Raw genomic sequence first — 15,298 nt, 5'->3', positions numbered from 1 at the left:
AAGGCACACTGACCCAAAGGAATGAACTCTTGAAAAATTAAAAAAAAAAAAACCTTTTAAGCTGGCTGGAGAAATGGCTTAGCGCTTGCCTATGAAGCCTAAAGACCCTGGTTTGAGGCTTGATTCCCCAGGACCCACATAAGTCAGATGCACAAGGTGTCACATGCATCTGGAGTTCTTTGCAATGGCTGAAGCCCTGGCATGTCCATTCTCTATCTGCCTCTTTCTCTCTGTGTCTGTTGCTCCCAAAAATAAGTAAAAATTATTTTTTTTTTTAAAAAAAACCTTTTTATCTATACTTAACCATTACAGAGAATTAGAATCGAAGGCTTAGCATGATATTTTTAGGCTTTCCACTCTGTGACGACTTAACTGAATCCTGAGGTACTTTCAGTATTGTCTGGTAACATTCATCTTGTTAGTTAGAAAAGGGGCCTTAGAGATATAAGATATAAAAAGTTCCAAATCAAACATTCTAGGTGAAAACTATGAAGTACAGGATAAATACAGAACTAATTATTAATGGAAGACCTTTCAGGAAAAATAATTTGAAAATCAAAGAAACTATCCAAACAAAAAATTTTAAATGAAGATCAATGAGCCAGAAGACAGCAAATGACATGATACGTATAACTGAAGTTTTGGAAGTACGAAAGGGAAGGTACTTTCTAAATATAGTGAGTATGGATGTGACAGGGCCTCGTGCCACAGCAAAGGAATTTTAGATGCATGTACCACCTTGTACATCTGGCTTTACATGGGTACTAGGGCATTGAATCTGAGCTTTAAGGCTTTGCAAGCAAGTGCCTCCAACCACTGAGAAATCTCTTCAGCCCAGAAAAAGTATTACAAATAGTGACTGGAAATTTGCCAAATATGAGTGTATTTATCTAAGCATGGCAACAATGGGCCTTTCTGACATCATGAGTGGAAAATACGAAAATACTGCCAGCTATTAAAACTGTCAAGCCAGGCATGGTGGTACATATCTGTAATTCCAGCTACTTGCAAACCTAAAGTAGGTATAGATTGCGTATGAAGAGTGCAAGTTTGAGGCTGGTCTGGGCGAAACAGTAAATAATAGTAATAATTCTAATATAAAATTACAACAGCAACATTCAGATTCAATTCAAAAGCATCTTTTTTAAAGTGCCAGATGCTGTTTCCTTGAGTTTGTCTTGTATCAACAGACTGGATGTTTTACTTACAATTTAGCTTAAAAGTCAAAAATATACTAATCAAAAACCTGTAAAGTTTCTGTGGTACTGCCGCCTTACTTCCTAACAAAAAGCTAAGATTTGTACTGTTTGCACCACTTTTCTGGTTATTCCTATCAACTTCTCAAAGCAGTCATCCCTATCATGAGTGCAATCGTCTGATTGGCTAGGACCGATACCTTGGTATACCAACATGGCATGAAAGCTGACGGGTTTGCTTTGTGACTTGTTCAAAATACTTTAATGAGCTCAATCAGCTCTGGAGACATTTTATTCAATATAAAGTAATTATAAATTAAGCATTACTTCAACTTGACAAATATTTCTATGTAATACCACTAGGTTCTCAAGTCATAAACAACCACATGAACAGGAAAGGGTTTGGTTACAACTTTGCTTTTTAAATTCTCAAACTTTCTTTGCCAAATCTGACTTCTCAAGTAACACATCAAAGTGAAGTAAGTTTCATATCTACTTTGCTATGATGCCTTTACCCCTATTTACATTTAAAATTCAGACTTACACAGTCCTGATCCTAATTAACTCCATGGAATCCAAAATTCATAAATAAAAAAATATTTTTATTAAAAAATATGTACACAGAGAACTGTAAATTTTTTTAAATAGTAACACCACCTTTTACGTTTGCAAATTCCTACTATCTTATCCACTAGACTTCTAGCTGACCACAACAGAAATACATAATCTATTGGTGTCATAGATTCCACTATCATGGTTTCACCCATTTCTTGAAAGTGAACTGAGCGAACACACCACATGTAAGAGTCAATATTTATTCTGATTAATATTTTACAAAAATTTTGACATTTAATTTATGTAAGGGGAACTAATTTATTAAACACTTTACAGGTTTTTCTTTCCACAGAATAACACAGTAAGTAGCAAAATAATACTTGGCACAGTTATAAATAAAGAAATTATAAAATAAAAATATTCATAGCTTAAGTAGGATGTTTTATGTCTAAAATTTCAAATAAACACCTACAAACAACAAAAATATGGATTAAAAACTCCAAAGAATTCATGTTCAGAGCTGAGAATTAAGTTCCTATTAATAGTGTCCAATTCAGCCAATGAGAACTATTGTCAAAAGGTTCACCTTCACGTATGACTTTAGAGCTGGGTTAAACTGAGTTCACACACAAGACCTACAAAATTAAACAGACGGCACACTGCTGCATAGTTGCCTTGTGACCATCTGATGATTCTGAGTTACAGATTTCACTGGTACTATGAAATGTTTAGTACTAAAAGCATTTCCTTGCAAATATTTCCCATGTAATTACACATTTAGAGGTTGTTTGTCAGCTTAACTGAGAAGCATCTCTTCTGTACTGAAGAGTATTATACCACAAGGAAAGAACATGGTAACATTCTTATTCGAACGGAGAACACCACCAGTCTTTAACTGCGGATAAAAATGTATCTGATAAAAATTGCAAGTGAGTCTTCATGTGAAGTGACTCAAAATACAAAAAATAAACAAATCCTAGCATTTTATAAATAACTTTTGAATTTAAAAATTACCTAAAATTTCCCCATTTTTAGTCAAAACTAGCAAAGACATTTGTACAGTTAACCATTTTTTTACATTCTATGACAAAATGGCACAATGCTATTGCCACCCCACACCCATCTCTTCCCACTTCAAAAATAAAATACATATGCCAATTCTAATATTAAAACCCTTAGGTACAATAAGGGTAGTTTTTTTTGGATGTATGACTATGGTCAAAGAAATTACTATATAAAAATGGTAGTACTTGGAAATACTGAACATCAACTATATACATCTCCACTGCTCCTCTTACTAAGGCAAGGGGCGGGTATACCACTAGATTGCTTTAATACCTGTAATCTGCATTTTACAGGGAATACTAATTTTATCAAGCATCAGACATGCAGTGAACTTGCAGGGTATAATGCCTATTAACAGCAATATTGAACGTCACTAGAAGCTCATTAATATCTCCCTTTTCTTTTTGGTTGGACAGAATGAAATGAGCAGCTTTAAAAACACTAACAGATATAGACACAAAGAAAAAGTATTTGATAAATTATTTATATACAGACACACATTCTTTACACTGGTCTAGGCTCTGTCATCAGTCTGACCCCTTCCCCATTCACTCACAGGTTTCCCACAGGTTGCTCGAACCACAGTTTGCTACAGCATCTACAAGGACTAAACCAAGTCTCACTGTAAACAATGCTCATGGAAGCAGTGACTGGCAGTTCACCATGAGGGTATGGAGATGCTGCAACAAAATTTGATCAGTGCATCACACTTAGCAGTAATAAAAATCTTGCTGAAACTGTTTCAGACAGCATTACAAGTTTCAAAACATACTTAAAATTGAAAAGAACACCTAAAATAATCCTGGGTATTAAGCTCTATTTTCATTTTTTTAAAAAAACCAAAATATGCTTTTCTTTATTCACATGTGCTATGTACAGAGCTCATGCTCCACCTTTAGCTTAAATTTCATTATTTTGTCTACAATTTCTGTTCAGCTCAGAATTTAACAAGAAGCATATCCATCCATCTCTCACTAAGAATCTTGCAACAGCTTGTTTTGCCTTTGGTTGATAATCCAACAACTCTTAAAGATTGGAGACTGCACATGAAATTAAGTCCTAATTTATGCTACACTGGACACTATCTGCAAGTATACATCCTATGCAGTGTATCATGCACTTAGTAGGGCTTTTAAATTTCAACAAAATAATATGACTTAGTATGCTCATGCAAGTGCTATGTATCAGACCATTAGACCTCAGTTTGCTACCAATTATCACTGAACTAGAAACACACCAGCAATGTAGCAGCTGGTAGAAGCAAGACAGCACACCGTGTGAATGTTACTTTCTTGTGCCTTAGAAGACACGCTACATGATTTCATCACAGTATCTACATGTACATCTGAAGTGTACACAAGACGGTCAATCAATTTAAGACAGTTCTCCCAGAATTAGATGCAGTACTTCTAGCACTGCAGAACACAATTTAGCCATAATACAAATTTAGTTTTAGTTAGAACTGAACATTTCTCATCACTATATCACATTAATCAGAGTAAGTTCATTTTTTCCATGAAAAATGTTATGAGAACAAAACCAGAAATGAATGTTTATGAGTTCCCATGTAAGAACCATTAGACTTCTTTTTGTGATCTTTATTCTTCACAGAAGTGGCAGTGTGTTCTGTCCATGTTTACTTAATAAAAGTGTTGAAAAGAAAAAGACTGTAAAATTCACTGTTAGCCCTACATACAGCATGCTAATTTGTTCCAAGGATGTGGATTGGAGTGTGAGAGAGACACGGACAGACACAATGTTCAGGCACCACTCAGCAATATGCTTCATAGAATAAAGATGTTGCTACACAAGTTGGTACCCAGATCCTGATATTTGGTCATATTCTATAGTATACTGCCTGGTCCAGTCCACGATAACAGGACGAAAGAGGCCACAGCATCGAAATTCAAAGAAGTCTATAATATTCCTTACACATCCATGGCTAGAAAAAGATCCCCAAAGAAAAGAAAACTGAGTTAGTACAAATGGTTTAACATCAATTCAATAAAATTCTGGTATTAACTTCCATTGTTATACTGCAAAATATATCTGCTTTCAGGTTTTTCCAAAGCTTTACCAGCATTTACTTTTGCTATTCTTTTGCTAACATAAAGTCTACAGAATTAGCTGGGTATGGTGGTGAATGCCTTTAATCCCAGCACTTGGGAGGCAGAGGTAGGAGTATCACCATGAGTTTGAGGCTACCCGAGACTACACAGTGAATTCCGGGTCAGCCTGGACTAGAGTGAAACCATACCTTGAAAAACAAAACAGAAAGGGCTAAAAAATTATAACTTAAATGTAATATAATTATATGGGTAACTTTATCCACATTTTGCTCATATGTTATATATGTATATACAGATTTTACGTTTTGTGTTTTTTTGTTTGTTTGTTTTTAGTTTTGTGAAGTAGGGTCTCACTCTAGCCCAGGCTGGCCTGGAATTCACTATGTAGTCTTAGGGTGGCCTCAAACTTACAATGATCCTCCCACCTCTGCCTCCAGAGGGCTGGGATTAAAGGTATGTACCACCATGCCTGGTGCCATTTTTTTAATTAAAGTGTTACTCTAGCCCAGAATGACCGTGAATTCCCTATGTAGCCTCAGACTGGCCTCGAACTCACAGCAATCCTCCTACCTCTGCCTCCTGAGTGTTGGGATTAAAGGCATGTGTCACCATGCCCAATATATACAATATTTTATTACCAAAAGAAAAAAAAATCTTTGGGCTGGAGAGATGGCTCCATGGTTAAAGATGCTTGTTGGCAAAGCCTGCCAGCCCTGGTTCAACTCTGCAGCACCCCAGATAAATAAAGCTGGATGAAAGTGTTCATATGTGCAATAGCAAGAGATCATGGTATACACACACATATACACATACACATAGAGGGTACAAATAATTTTTTAAAGTTAAAAAAATTTTGATGTCATTTTGCCAAAGAAATAAATTATATCCAAAATTGTAAGAAGAAAAGAAAAAATAAAACTCAAAATAATTATATATAGTATGAATTTGGCATGTGCCAAAGAGTAACACTTTTAAAGACTGTCAAAGATAAGTTCAGTGCCTCTGAAGATTGCAATACATCCTTGGAAAAGTGGTCAGTTTGACACCTTATATATAATTACTGTACCTGTAAGAGATTCTCTGTTTCCATGTGAAAAATTTCTTTCTCTTCAGAAGCACATTAAAATTAATAGTACTATAAAAGCTTGAGTAGAAAGTGGCTTATATAAAACACTTAATGTAATTGGGGCACTACTACTTCAAAGCATCAGACCAAATATAAAATTTTAAATATATGAACAACATAAATAATATGCAGTTAATATGATGAATTCTATGTTATGGTATTGTGATGAAAAGCTACTTCCATAGAGATCTTAAGTTCAGTGACATTTCAAAGTTAGTCTAGAGCTGGGGAGATGACTCTGCCATTAAGGCCACTTGCTTGCAAAGGCTACTGGCCCAGGTTCAATTGCCTAGTACTCATGTTAAGCCAGATGTACATAAAAGTTAGTGTACATATTGCTAACTGAAAGAAATATCCCCCATTTTATACACATTACTATTCCATTCCTAAAATAAAATCACTTACCTGTGATGTAATCAGTAGACATCATTATTTGTATAGTAAGAAATTTACATAAGAAAAGAAAATATTAAATTTAAAAATATATACATACTTGAATGGGCTTTCAATAGATGTTGTTGTGACTTTAAAGTGCTTGTACCTTCTGGCATTCATTCTTTCATTTGTAGTAATACCTAAACATGATATCTAAAATGAAAAGCATCTTGTTACTCTTTCTGAATATAGAATGTGAAAAATAAATAAAACAAACCCAAAACAGTCAATTCTCAAGAGATTAGTATGGAGAGAAAAATGATGCAATCTATTTTTGGTTTTCCATCAGGTGACCATCAGACTAGTTTCTACCACACAACTCTAACTGCAAAAAGCATACAATTAAATATGAAAAAATATTTTGGGGGCTGGAGAGATGGCTCAGTGGTTAAGGCACTTGCCTTGTCAAGCTAAAGGAACGAGGTTCAATTCCCCAAGACCCACATAAAGACAGATACACAAGGTGGTGCATGTGTCTGGAGTTCCTATGCAGCAGATGGAGGCCCTAGCGCACCCACTCTCTCTCTCCCAAATAAATAAATTAAAATATTTTGAAGCAGATTATTTGGCACTAAGATACAAAACCAAATAGACACTATGTACTCAGACTTCCTCTCTTAAGAGATCCTTTTAGAGTGAGAGAGAGAAAGAAACACAGAGAGAATGGGTATATCAGGGCAGGCTTTTTGCTGCTATAAATTCCAGATGCACTTGTCAACTGGTACATCTGGCTTTACATGGGTACTGGGGAGTCAAACCCAGTTGGCAAGCTTTGTAGGCAGGCTTTGCAAGCAAGCACCTTTAATGACTGAGCCATCTCCCTAGCTCTAGAATGTTTTTTGTTGTTATTGTTTTTAATCTTTAATTTAGCAAAGTAAGGTGGCACATGCCTATAATCCTAGCATTCAAGATGAACCTGAGGCAGAATGATCTCAAATTCAGGCTCAACATGGGCTGCATTCTAGGACCCAATCTCCAAAAAATGAGAGGGGAAGTCCCTCAACGACTTCCGAATAAAATGATATTTGGATATAATAAAACAGTTCCATTAAAAATAACACAAAATTAATGGTATCACAAATCTAAGTTCATATATGTCCAACTGCACTTATCTGAATCAGGAAAAGCAAAAATAAATAAATTTCTGCTCAAAGCAGTGGTTTAAGTCAGAAGTTTACCAGTTCTCTTTATGAGAAAAGAGGGAGATAGAAAGAAAAAGGGCTGGACAGATCGCTCAGAGGCTAAAGGCACTTGGTCGCAAAGCCTGACAGCCTAGGTTCAACTTCTCAGTTCCCATGTAAAGCCAGATGCACAAAGCGGCACATACATCTGGAGTTCATTTGCAGTGGCAAGAGGACATTAGACGCCCATTCTCAAATTCTCTCCTGCAAAAATAAAATATTTAAAAAATAAAGAAAAGGCAAATAAAAATTTTTGGAAAGCTAGAGTAGATAGTGCAGCATTATCTTCTACATAGGAGAGAATTTTTTTTCCTTTTTTGTTTTTGTTTCACTCTAGCCCAGGCTGACATAGAATTCACTACGCAGTCTCAGGGTAGCCTTAAACTCACAGTGATCTTTCTATCTCTGTCTCCCAAGTACTGAGATTAAAGGCATGGGTCATCACACCCAGCTATAGGAGAGAATTTTGAAGAGTAAGAGAATACTGTACATGCACATACCTGGTACATCTGACACATGAGTAATACAGCTACCCACATGAAATGAAAAACACTGTTCAAAAACATCCAAAACATCCAAGGTGAACATGTGGCAATCTGAGTAACATATGTCCAGAATCCATCCTTGCTGTAAGTGGTCTCACAGTGAAGTCCCCAGTCTAAAATCAGAAGACAAGTGACTCACATTTATTCAATAATCATCCAATCACCTCAAGTATTGTGTTGGTACCCCTTACAAAGCCATGATCAACAGTGATAACATACAATAGCTAATGCTTTCTTACACTTAGTAACTCCATGACACATTAGTGAAAAAATATACCAAAGAACTGGAAAAGCCAACAACCACAACTGAAAGAAAACTTACAAAATCAAGAACCGATTAGATTTCTTTAAGCAAAGAAGATAAATCAAGTTTGTTTGTTTTTAAGAAAGAGGGGACATATAAAACAAGATCACTTCCATAAAGTAGGACTTTTCTTAATCATGCTATCTCTCTAGCCAGGTAAGGTAAGACTTTTTTAATCGCAACTCTGATATGAAGAATTACTTCTTTAAAAAAAGAAAGAAAGAAAACACTTTTAAGCTGGGGGTGATAGCACATGCCTTTAATCCCAGTACTCGGGAGGCAGAGGTAGGAGGATCACTGTGAGTTCAAGGGCACCCTGAGACTATACATAATGAATTCCAGGTCAGCCTGAGTTAGAGTGAGACCCTACCTCAAACACCCGCCCCCCCAAAAAATTTAATAATAATCTCCAAACATATATACACTGTACCCTGATCACAATTTCTTCCTATCACCCTTTGTTCCCCACCCCCATCAGCTATCCCCCTTCTTCTAAACACCTTTTTACAGTCTGACTAGTCCCTCTTCTATTTTGATGTCACATATTACACAGCCACTATGAGGCCATGAACACAACAGTCCCTGTGTGTCTGGAAGACAGCATTCTAAAGCACTCCTCTCCATCCTTTGGTTCTTATAATTTTTTCAGGTATGCCAGAAATTAGGTCAAGCTTTTTGATCTTTTTTTTTTTTCTCTCTCTTTCTCCCTACGAGAGGAAGTAGCCTGTGTTTGTTCATTAGGACATTAACATTCATTATTTTTAGGGTCTGGGGATAAGAGGGCTAAGACACAATCTTTTCAGGATTTATTCTAAGATCTAATACATCTCAATGCTATAAACCTTATCTACCTTATCGTGCCCTGAAGCACAGACATTAACATCCTCATTTAAACTTTCCCAGACTGGGTTCTCAATGCAATTAAAAAAACAAACAAAAAAAAAACCCATCATTTTCTCTGAAGTTCAAATCTATAAGATAAAATAAGTATAATTTACCTTAAAAAGGTAACTTCAGATACTACTACTATTTCCTACTAGGTAATAATTATACCTTACTTTCAAAACACTTCAATTTAATGCAAACTTAGTATATTTCCCCACCTGTTTGCTAATGAAAGAAATTGGTACAATCACTGACTCTAAGCTAGACTACTGAAACAAGCATGTGATGTGAAATGTTGGTGTATTTTACCCAGAAGCTTTTCAAAGCCTATTGAACCAACAAAGGACACACACATTTAAAGGTGATGAACTGATTGCTGTTTGCGGATACTATATATTGAATCTTTGGTAGGTGTGTATCTTACTTTTTTTTATTTATGCGTCAGTAGGTGTCCTAAACCATAATTTTTTTCCTTAGAAGGCTTTTATCATTGCATTTATTTGTTAATATGGTATGCAGAATCAGAATATGCAAACATTTATGTTTTAAGAAGGCAAAAAACTAATTGTACTCACAAGAAATACAACCATAAATCATCCAGCAGATCATAAAAAGCAAGAAGAATAGGTAGCCCATAAAGTATCTATGGTTGCCTGCACCTAAAGAACAACACAGAAGCAAGTTTTCTCAGCTATGAAAAAACAACTGGTAATACACCTTTGAGGGGTATGCTATGAAAGGTGTGATACAACTTGACAATAATCACACATATTATTTATTTTGTAAAATGGTTCTCAAGAAAATAAGTATGCTGGTAATTACACATACGAATGTGATGATGGCAATGATGTTCATTGGGAAGGCAAAGGAGTTCCAAAGAATTACGTAACTGTCATGACTGCCAATCCTACTTTGCTCTGTGAAGCTCACAATAACCCTATTTTACCTTACTTTTATTAACCTTATTATAAGCCCCAATTTTTAAATGCTTCTCTCCAACAGCTATGGAGTCTTTACAACCTCATCAATCTGTCACCTTGTAAAAACTCCACACAACTCTCAGATCACTTAGCTCATCTCCACAAACTACACCATTCCTAACACCAACCCTCCTACCTGTCATTCCCCTCTTCCTCTGTATACAACATCTTTTCAAGTATTATTGCCTGCCTTTCTTCAGTTCAATTTTTAGAATGTGATTATTTGCCTCATTATCAGGTGACTTTCACTGTTACTCAATGAAGAAAGCAGGATAGAGTATACCCAGAAAGCATACATAGAAAAATAGTGTTAGTCTTTTCCAAGCACTGATTTTCAAACTTCCTTCCCCACTTCAACGGAGCTGCTATTCAGAACCCAAAGATAACTTAGGCATTGGTGGTATACTGGTGAAGCACAGCTGCCTTCCAAAGACAATTTAGTCTACAAATGAACTTTCTGCTACCTATTTTAATGCTGTACTTTATTAGTTACCTAAATTTCAATGAACAATAGAGTTAGAAGATAATAATATAACTTACCTACACAGTTACCCACCCACGGGCAATGGTGATCAAATTTTGCTATACAGCGGTTGCACACACCACAATGTTTGGATCTCACTGGTTTACGAATCTGTTAACAAGCATGTTAAAGAATTATAAAAGTCAAAATTATAAAATTATAGAACTATAAAATTATAAAAAATTATAAAATTATAAATTTATATAAAATTATAAAATTATAGAATTATAAAAGTCAAAAGTCATGTTAAAGAATTATAAAAGTATAATTATAAAAGTATAAAAGTAAAACAAAGGTTGAATATTTAATTTCTCAAAATATAATTGTGAAAAAAGCAGAGCACATTTTTGGAAGACTATACCAGAGCTTCCGGTACCCACATAAAGCCAGATGCACAAAGTGGGACAAGCATCCAGAGTTTGTCTTCACTGGTTAAGAGGTCCTGGCATGCCCAAATTCATTCTCTCTTTGCCTGCCTCTCTCTTTCAAATAAATAAAAATATTTTTTTTAATTTATTTATTTATTTATTTGAGAGTGACAGACACAGAGAGAAAGACAGATAGAGGGAGAGAGAGAGAATGGGCGCGCCAGGGCTTCCAGCCTCTGCAAAAAAAAAAAAACCTGCTTTTTGATAATAAAATAAGTAATAAATCATAGCAGAAAGATTAATAATTAATAATAAAGATTTTTAGTGTATAACATAAATACATGTAGTTCCCTGTACAACTTGGGGAAATTTCATTTACTGTTGAAAACATGATTTAACCAAAGTGGCAATATATAAATTGTTCACAAATACTACAGAAAGTAAATAAAGGGCTGGAGAGATGGCTTAGCTGTTAAACGCTTGCCTGTGAAACCTAAGAACCCCAGTTCAAGGCTTGATTCCCCAGGACCCATGTTAGCCAGATGCACGCATCTGGAGTTCATTCGCAATGGCTGGAAACTCTGGCGTGCCATTCTCTCTCTCTCTTTCTGTCACTTTCAAATAGATAAATAAAAATAAACAACAAAAAAGTAATTAAAATATCCAAGTGTGCTATTAAAAAAGATATCTACAAAGGTGAGTGTGGTGGTGCACGCCTTTAATCCCAGCACTCAGGAGGGACAGGTAGGAAGATAGCCATGAGTTCAAGGCCACCCTGAAAATGCATAGTGAATTCCAAGTCAGCCGGGCTAGAGAGACCCTACCTCAAAAAAAAAAAAAAAAAAAAAAGAACAAAACAAAAAAGATATCTACAATGAAATAATCATTTCTAACTGCCTTCATAATCAAATACTGTTTTATTTCATATAAACTTTTGACTATGCATGACTTGGTTAAATTCTTAAGAGTGCTCAAAATTACACTAATATTTCTACATAATACTCAAATTTTATCTGTTAGGTGGCCATGTTGTCTCAATGTTATCTACTAAATTTTCACACTGTGACTTTCAAATTCTATAATAAATATTTTTAAGTGTAGTAAAAATAATGGATAATTATAGCAAACTGTTGATTATAGAGATTTTATTACTAAGTTTTTAATTGACTAAGTTACATTTAAAAGAATAAAAAAGAATGAGAATGAATGTGAAAGAACACTTCTCAAGTGTAGTCAAGGTTACGATCAGGACAGGCACACTGGAAACAGGCTTTTCTGGTTCTATTTCTTGTACCACAGAGTAGATAGCACTTCAGTGGGAGGAGTAAGACAGCTCTCAACAGAGGAATTCTTGTTCCCACACCCCACGTGCTGTGCTGTCAAGAGGAAGAAGAAGGAGGGAAAACAAAGAAAAATCACTACCAAACAGGTGCTGCAGAAAATGCTGAGGTCCAGACTTCCGGTCTCGGCAAGTTCAACTATTGTCTGTGAATATAAAAAATATGAATTATTCAAACCCAAATAATTCTTAGCAACTCTTTTCACCATTACTATGAATCAATAAACATGATGTTCATATTTGGTTTCCTACGGTTTTCAGCTGAAAATGAGAAACAAATCTTAACTCATCTAATTATATTTCATTACAGCATAAATACTATAAATTTCTGTATGACCCCCCCCCCAAAAAAGAGGGATTAGACCACAAGAACTGGTTACTTTTCAGTAAACTGGGGACAGGAATGAATCATTAAGATTTGTATTTCTTTTTTTGAAAACAGGTTTCATGTAGCCCAGGCTGATCTCAAACTTGCTATATGTAATTGAGGAAGGCTTTGAGTTTCTGATTCTCTTGCCTCTACTTCTAAGGCCTGGGATTACAGGTGTGTGCCACTACACATAGTCAGAAATGCTCATAAGGAGCTGGAGAGATGGCTCAGTTGTTAAAGGAGCTTGCTTGAAAATGTGACTGCCTGGGACTGATTCCCTAGTGCCCACATAAAGTCAGATCTGCGTGAAGTGACATATGTCTGGAGTTCATTTGCAGTGGTGGGAACCCCTGGAGTGTCCATACTCACTCTCCTCTCTCAAAGGAAAAACATTTTTTACAAAGCTCTTAAATATTTCAAAATACTTAGTCCAATTCTTTACTTATAGGATGCTTTATATGAAGTCAATGCTGGGATCTAAGAAAGAGTTGCCCTACATCATAATGTACAAGTATTGTGGCTACTGGAATAGTGATCATACAATTTAATGGCCTTCTATTCATTCAATAAGCATTTCCAAAATGCACATTGTGGGGGTTTACAGATGTTTCAGATAGTCATCCTCAAAGCCACCACAAGAGCCTTATAAAGGAAAGAAACGAAGTAATTAAATGTCATGGAAATTTGAGGACAAGCAGGAGCACGGAGGGGAAGCAACAAATGAAATACAATGTTGTTTGGAATTTGTCTGCATTCTAAGTGTTTTCCACCCTTCCTCTGCACCTCTGCTACAACCACTGATGCAGTGGCAGCTAACCATGAAGTCACTACCTTCTTCTTCTGCTCTTCTGTAGCTTTAATAATCCCTGGATCTGATTTCCAAGATTTTCCAAAATTGTAGAAAAGTGCAACACTATTGGCAAGGAATGGGAGATGGATAAATAAAAAGTTGAGATGTACCTGAAGTTAAGGAATCTAAAGCAGCACTGGTGGGTTTTTTGTACACAAACTTATAATCCTTTAAGAACATTTATCGACCAAAACAATTACAAGTTCTGTTAAATCAAAACATAACATACTTTCCTATAACATTCATAACTAAGTACAAAAAGTAAAAGTGTGACTTTCTAATAAAATTTAAGCCATGCAACTATCTGATACTTTCCATGGCAGTAATCACAACATTGCTGGCCAGCCTGGTGAAATGTGCCAACTTGTGCAACAGTGGCATGTCTGTTATGGGAGAAACCAACTGCTCTCTGACTGAATTTGAGGGAATTCATGCCTGGTAATAAAAACCTAATAAAAGCCTACGGTGGGGAGGTCTTAAATACTAGAAGGGAAACTGCTATTATTGTTTAGCTAACTGAATACATTATGTCCACCAAACTGTCCTATTTTATTTTATTTTATTTATTTATTTATTGGTATTTCAAGGTAGGGTTTCACTCTTGTCCAGGCTGACCTGGAATTTACTATGTAATCTCAAGGTAGCATCAAACTCACAGTGATCCTCCTACCTCTGCCTCCTGAGTGCTGGGATTAAAGGTGTGCGCCACCACGCCCGGCTGAGAAGCTTCTCTTTTTAGATGGTGGTGGCCACTGGGGAGATTCAGAACACATCAAAGTGCTATAAGAAGAGACAGTGGAGTGATCAGCATTGAGACATCTCCTCCATACCCTCCAAGGCTCAGAAATCATTGCAGAGGAAGTGGCAGAAAGGATGCAAGAGTCAAAAAAGAGAAAGAGTGCTTTAGAATATGGTCTTCCAGACACAAAGTAGCCATGGCATCTATGACCTCACAGTGGTTGATGCTATCTATGGAAGATTTCCGTAATAGGAGAGAAGAAAATGATGACATCAAAATTAAACAGGAACTAGCTGGAAAAAAGGAATTCAGTCAAGGGAGGATAGATGGCCTAAAAAGTTGAAAAGTGGTGGGATTATGATCATGGCATATAGTGTGGTAAGTATGGAGGTTGTCAATTAAGAGTTATTTAGTAAGTTCAGTGAAAAGGGTATAATCAACCTTTTTAACAAAAGTGAAATCATTTCTCACATTTAACTAAGAACAAATGCTTTTCTTTGTGCACCTAACCATGTATCTCTCAAACACTTTAGACATCACACATATTTATTTTTTTTAATTTATATTTATTTGAGAGAGACAGACAGAGACAGAGAGAGAATGGGCACATACATCAGGGCCTCCAGCCACTGTAAATGAACTCCAGATACATGTGCCATTTTGTGCATCTGGCTTACGTGGGTACGAGGGAATCGAGCCTCAAACTGGGGTCCTTAGGCTTCACAGGCAAGTAAAAAGATTTCCTTTTACTACAGGAAAATCAATGAA

The 15,298-nt window shown here is 35.9% G+C and overlaps 1 protein-coding gene across 2 annotated transcripts in view; it reads right to left on the bottom strand.

Moving 5' to 3' along the window:
* Positions 1–1,777: 1,777 nt before the first annotated feature.
* The window catches only part of Zdhhc17 (zinc finger DHHC-type palmitoyltransferase 17), a 74,668-nt gene continuing 61,147 nt past the window's right edge, over positions 1,778–15,298 (bottom strand). For both annotated transcript variants that reach the window (XM_045152494.1, XM_045152495.1), the window contains 7 exons: positions 13,773–13,897; positions 12,655–12,717; positions 10,882–10,975; positions 9,937–10,020; positions 8,128–8,285; positions 6,505–6,599; positions 1,778–4,758 (listed from right to left, as the gene is read on the bottom strand). In XM_045152494.1, coding sequence (XP_045008429.1) covers positions 4,620–4,758; positions 6,505–6,599; positions 8,128–8,285; positions 9,937–10,020; positions 10,882–10,975; positions 12,655–12,717; positions 13,773–13,897 — 758 coding nt within the window. In that variant the 3' untranslated portion in view covers positions 1,778–4,619. The remainder of the gene's footprint in view (positions 4,759–6,504; positions 6,600–8,127; positions 8,286–9,936; positions 10,021–10,881; positions 10,976–12,654; positions 12,718–13,772; positions 13,898–15,298) is intronic.

Source organism: Jaculus jaculus, chromosome 6 (genome assembly GCF_020740685.1).
Source record: "Jaculus jaculus isolate mJacJac1 chromosome 6, mJacJac1.mat.Y.cur, whole genome shotgun sequence".
NCBI lineage: Eukaryota > Metazoa > Chordata > Mammalia > Rodentia > Dipodidae > Jaculus > Jaculus jaculus.
This window is presented reverse-complemented; position numbering and strand designations above follow the sequence as displayed.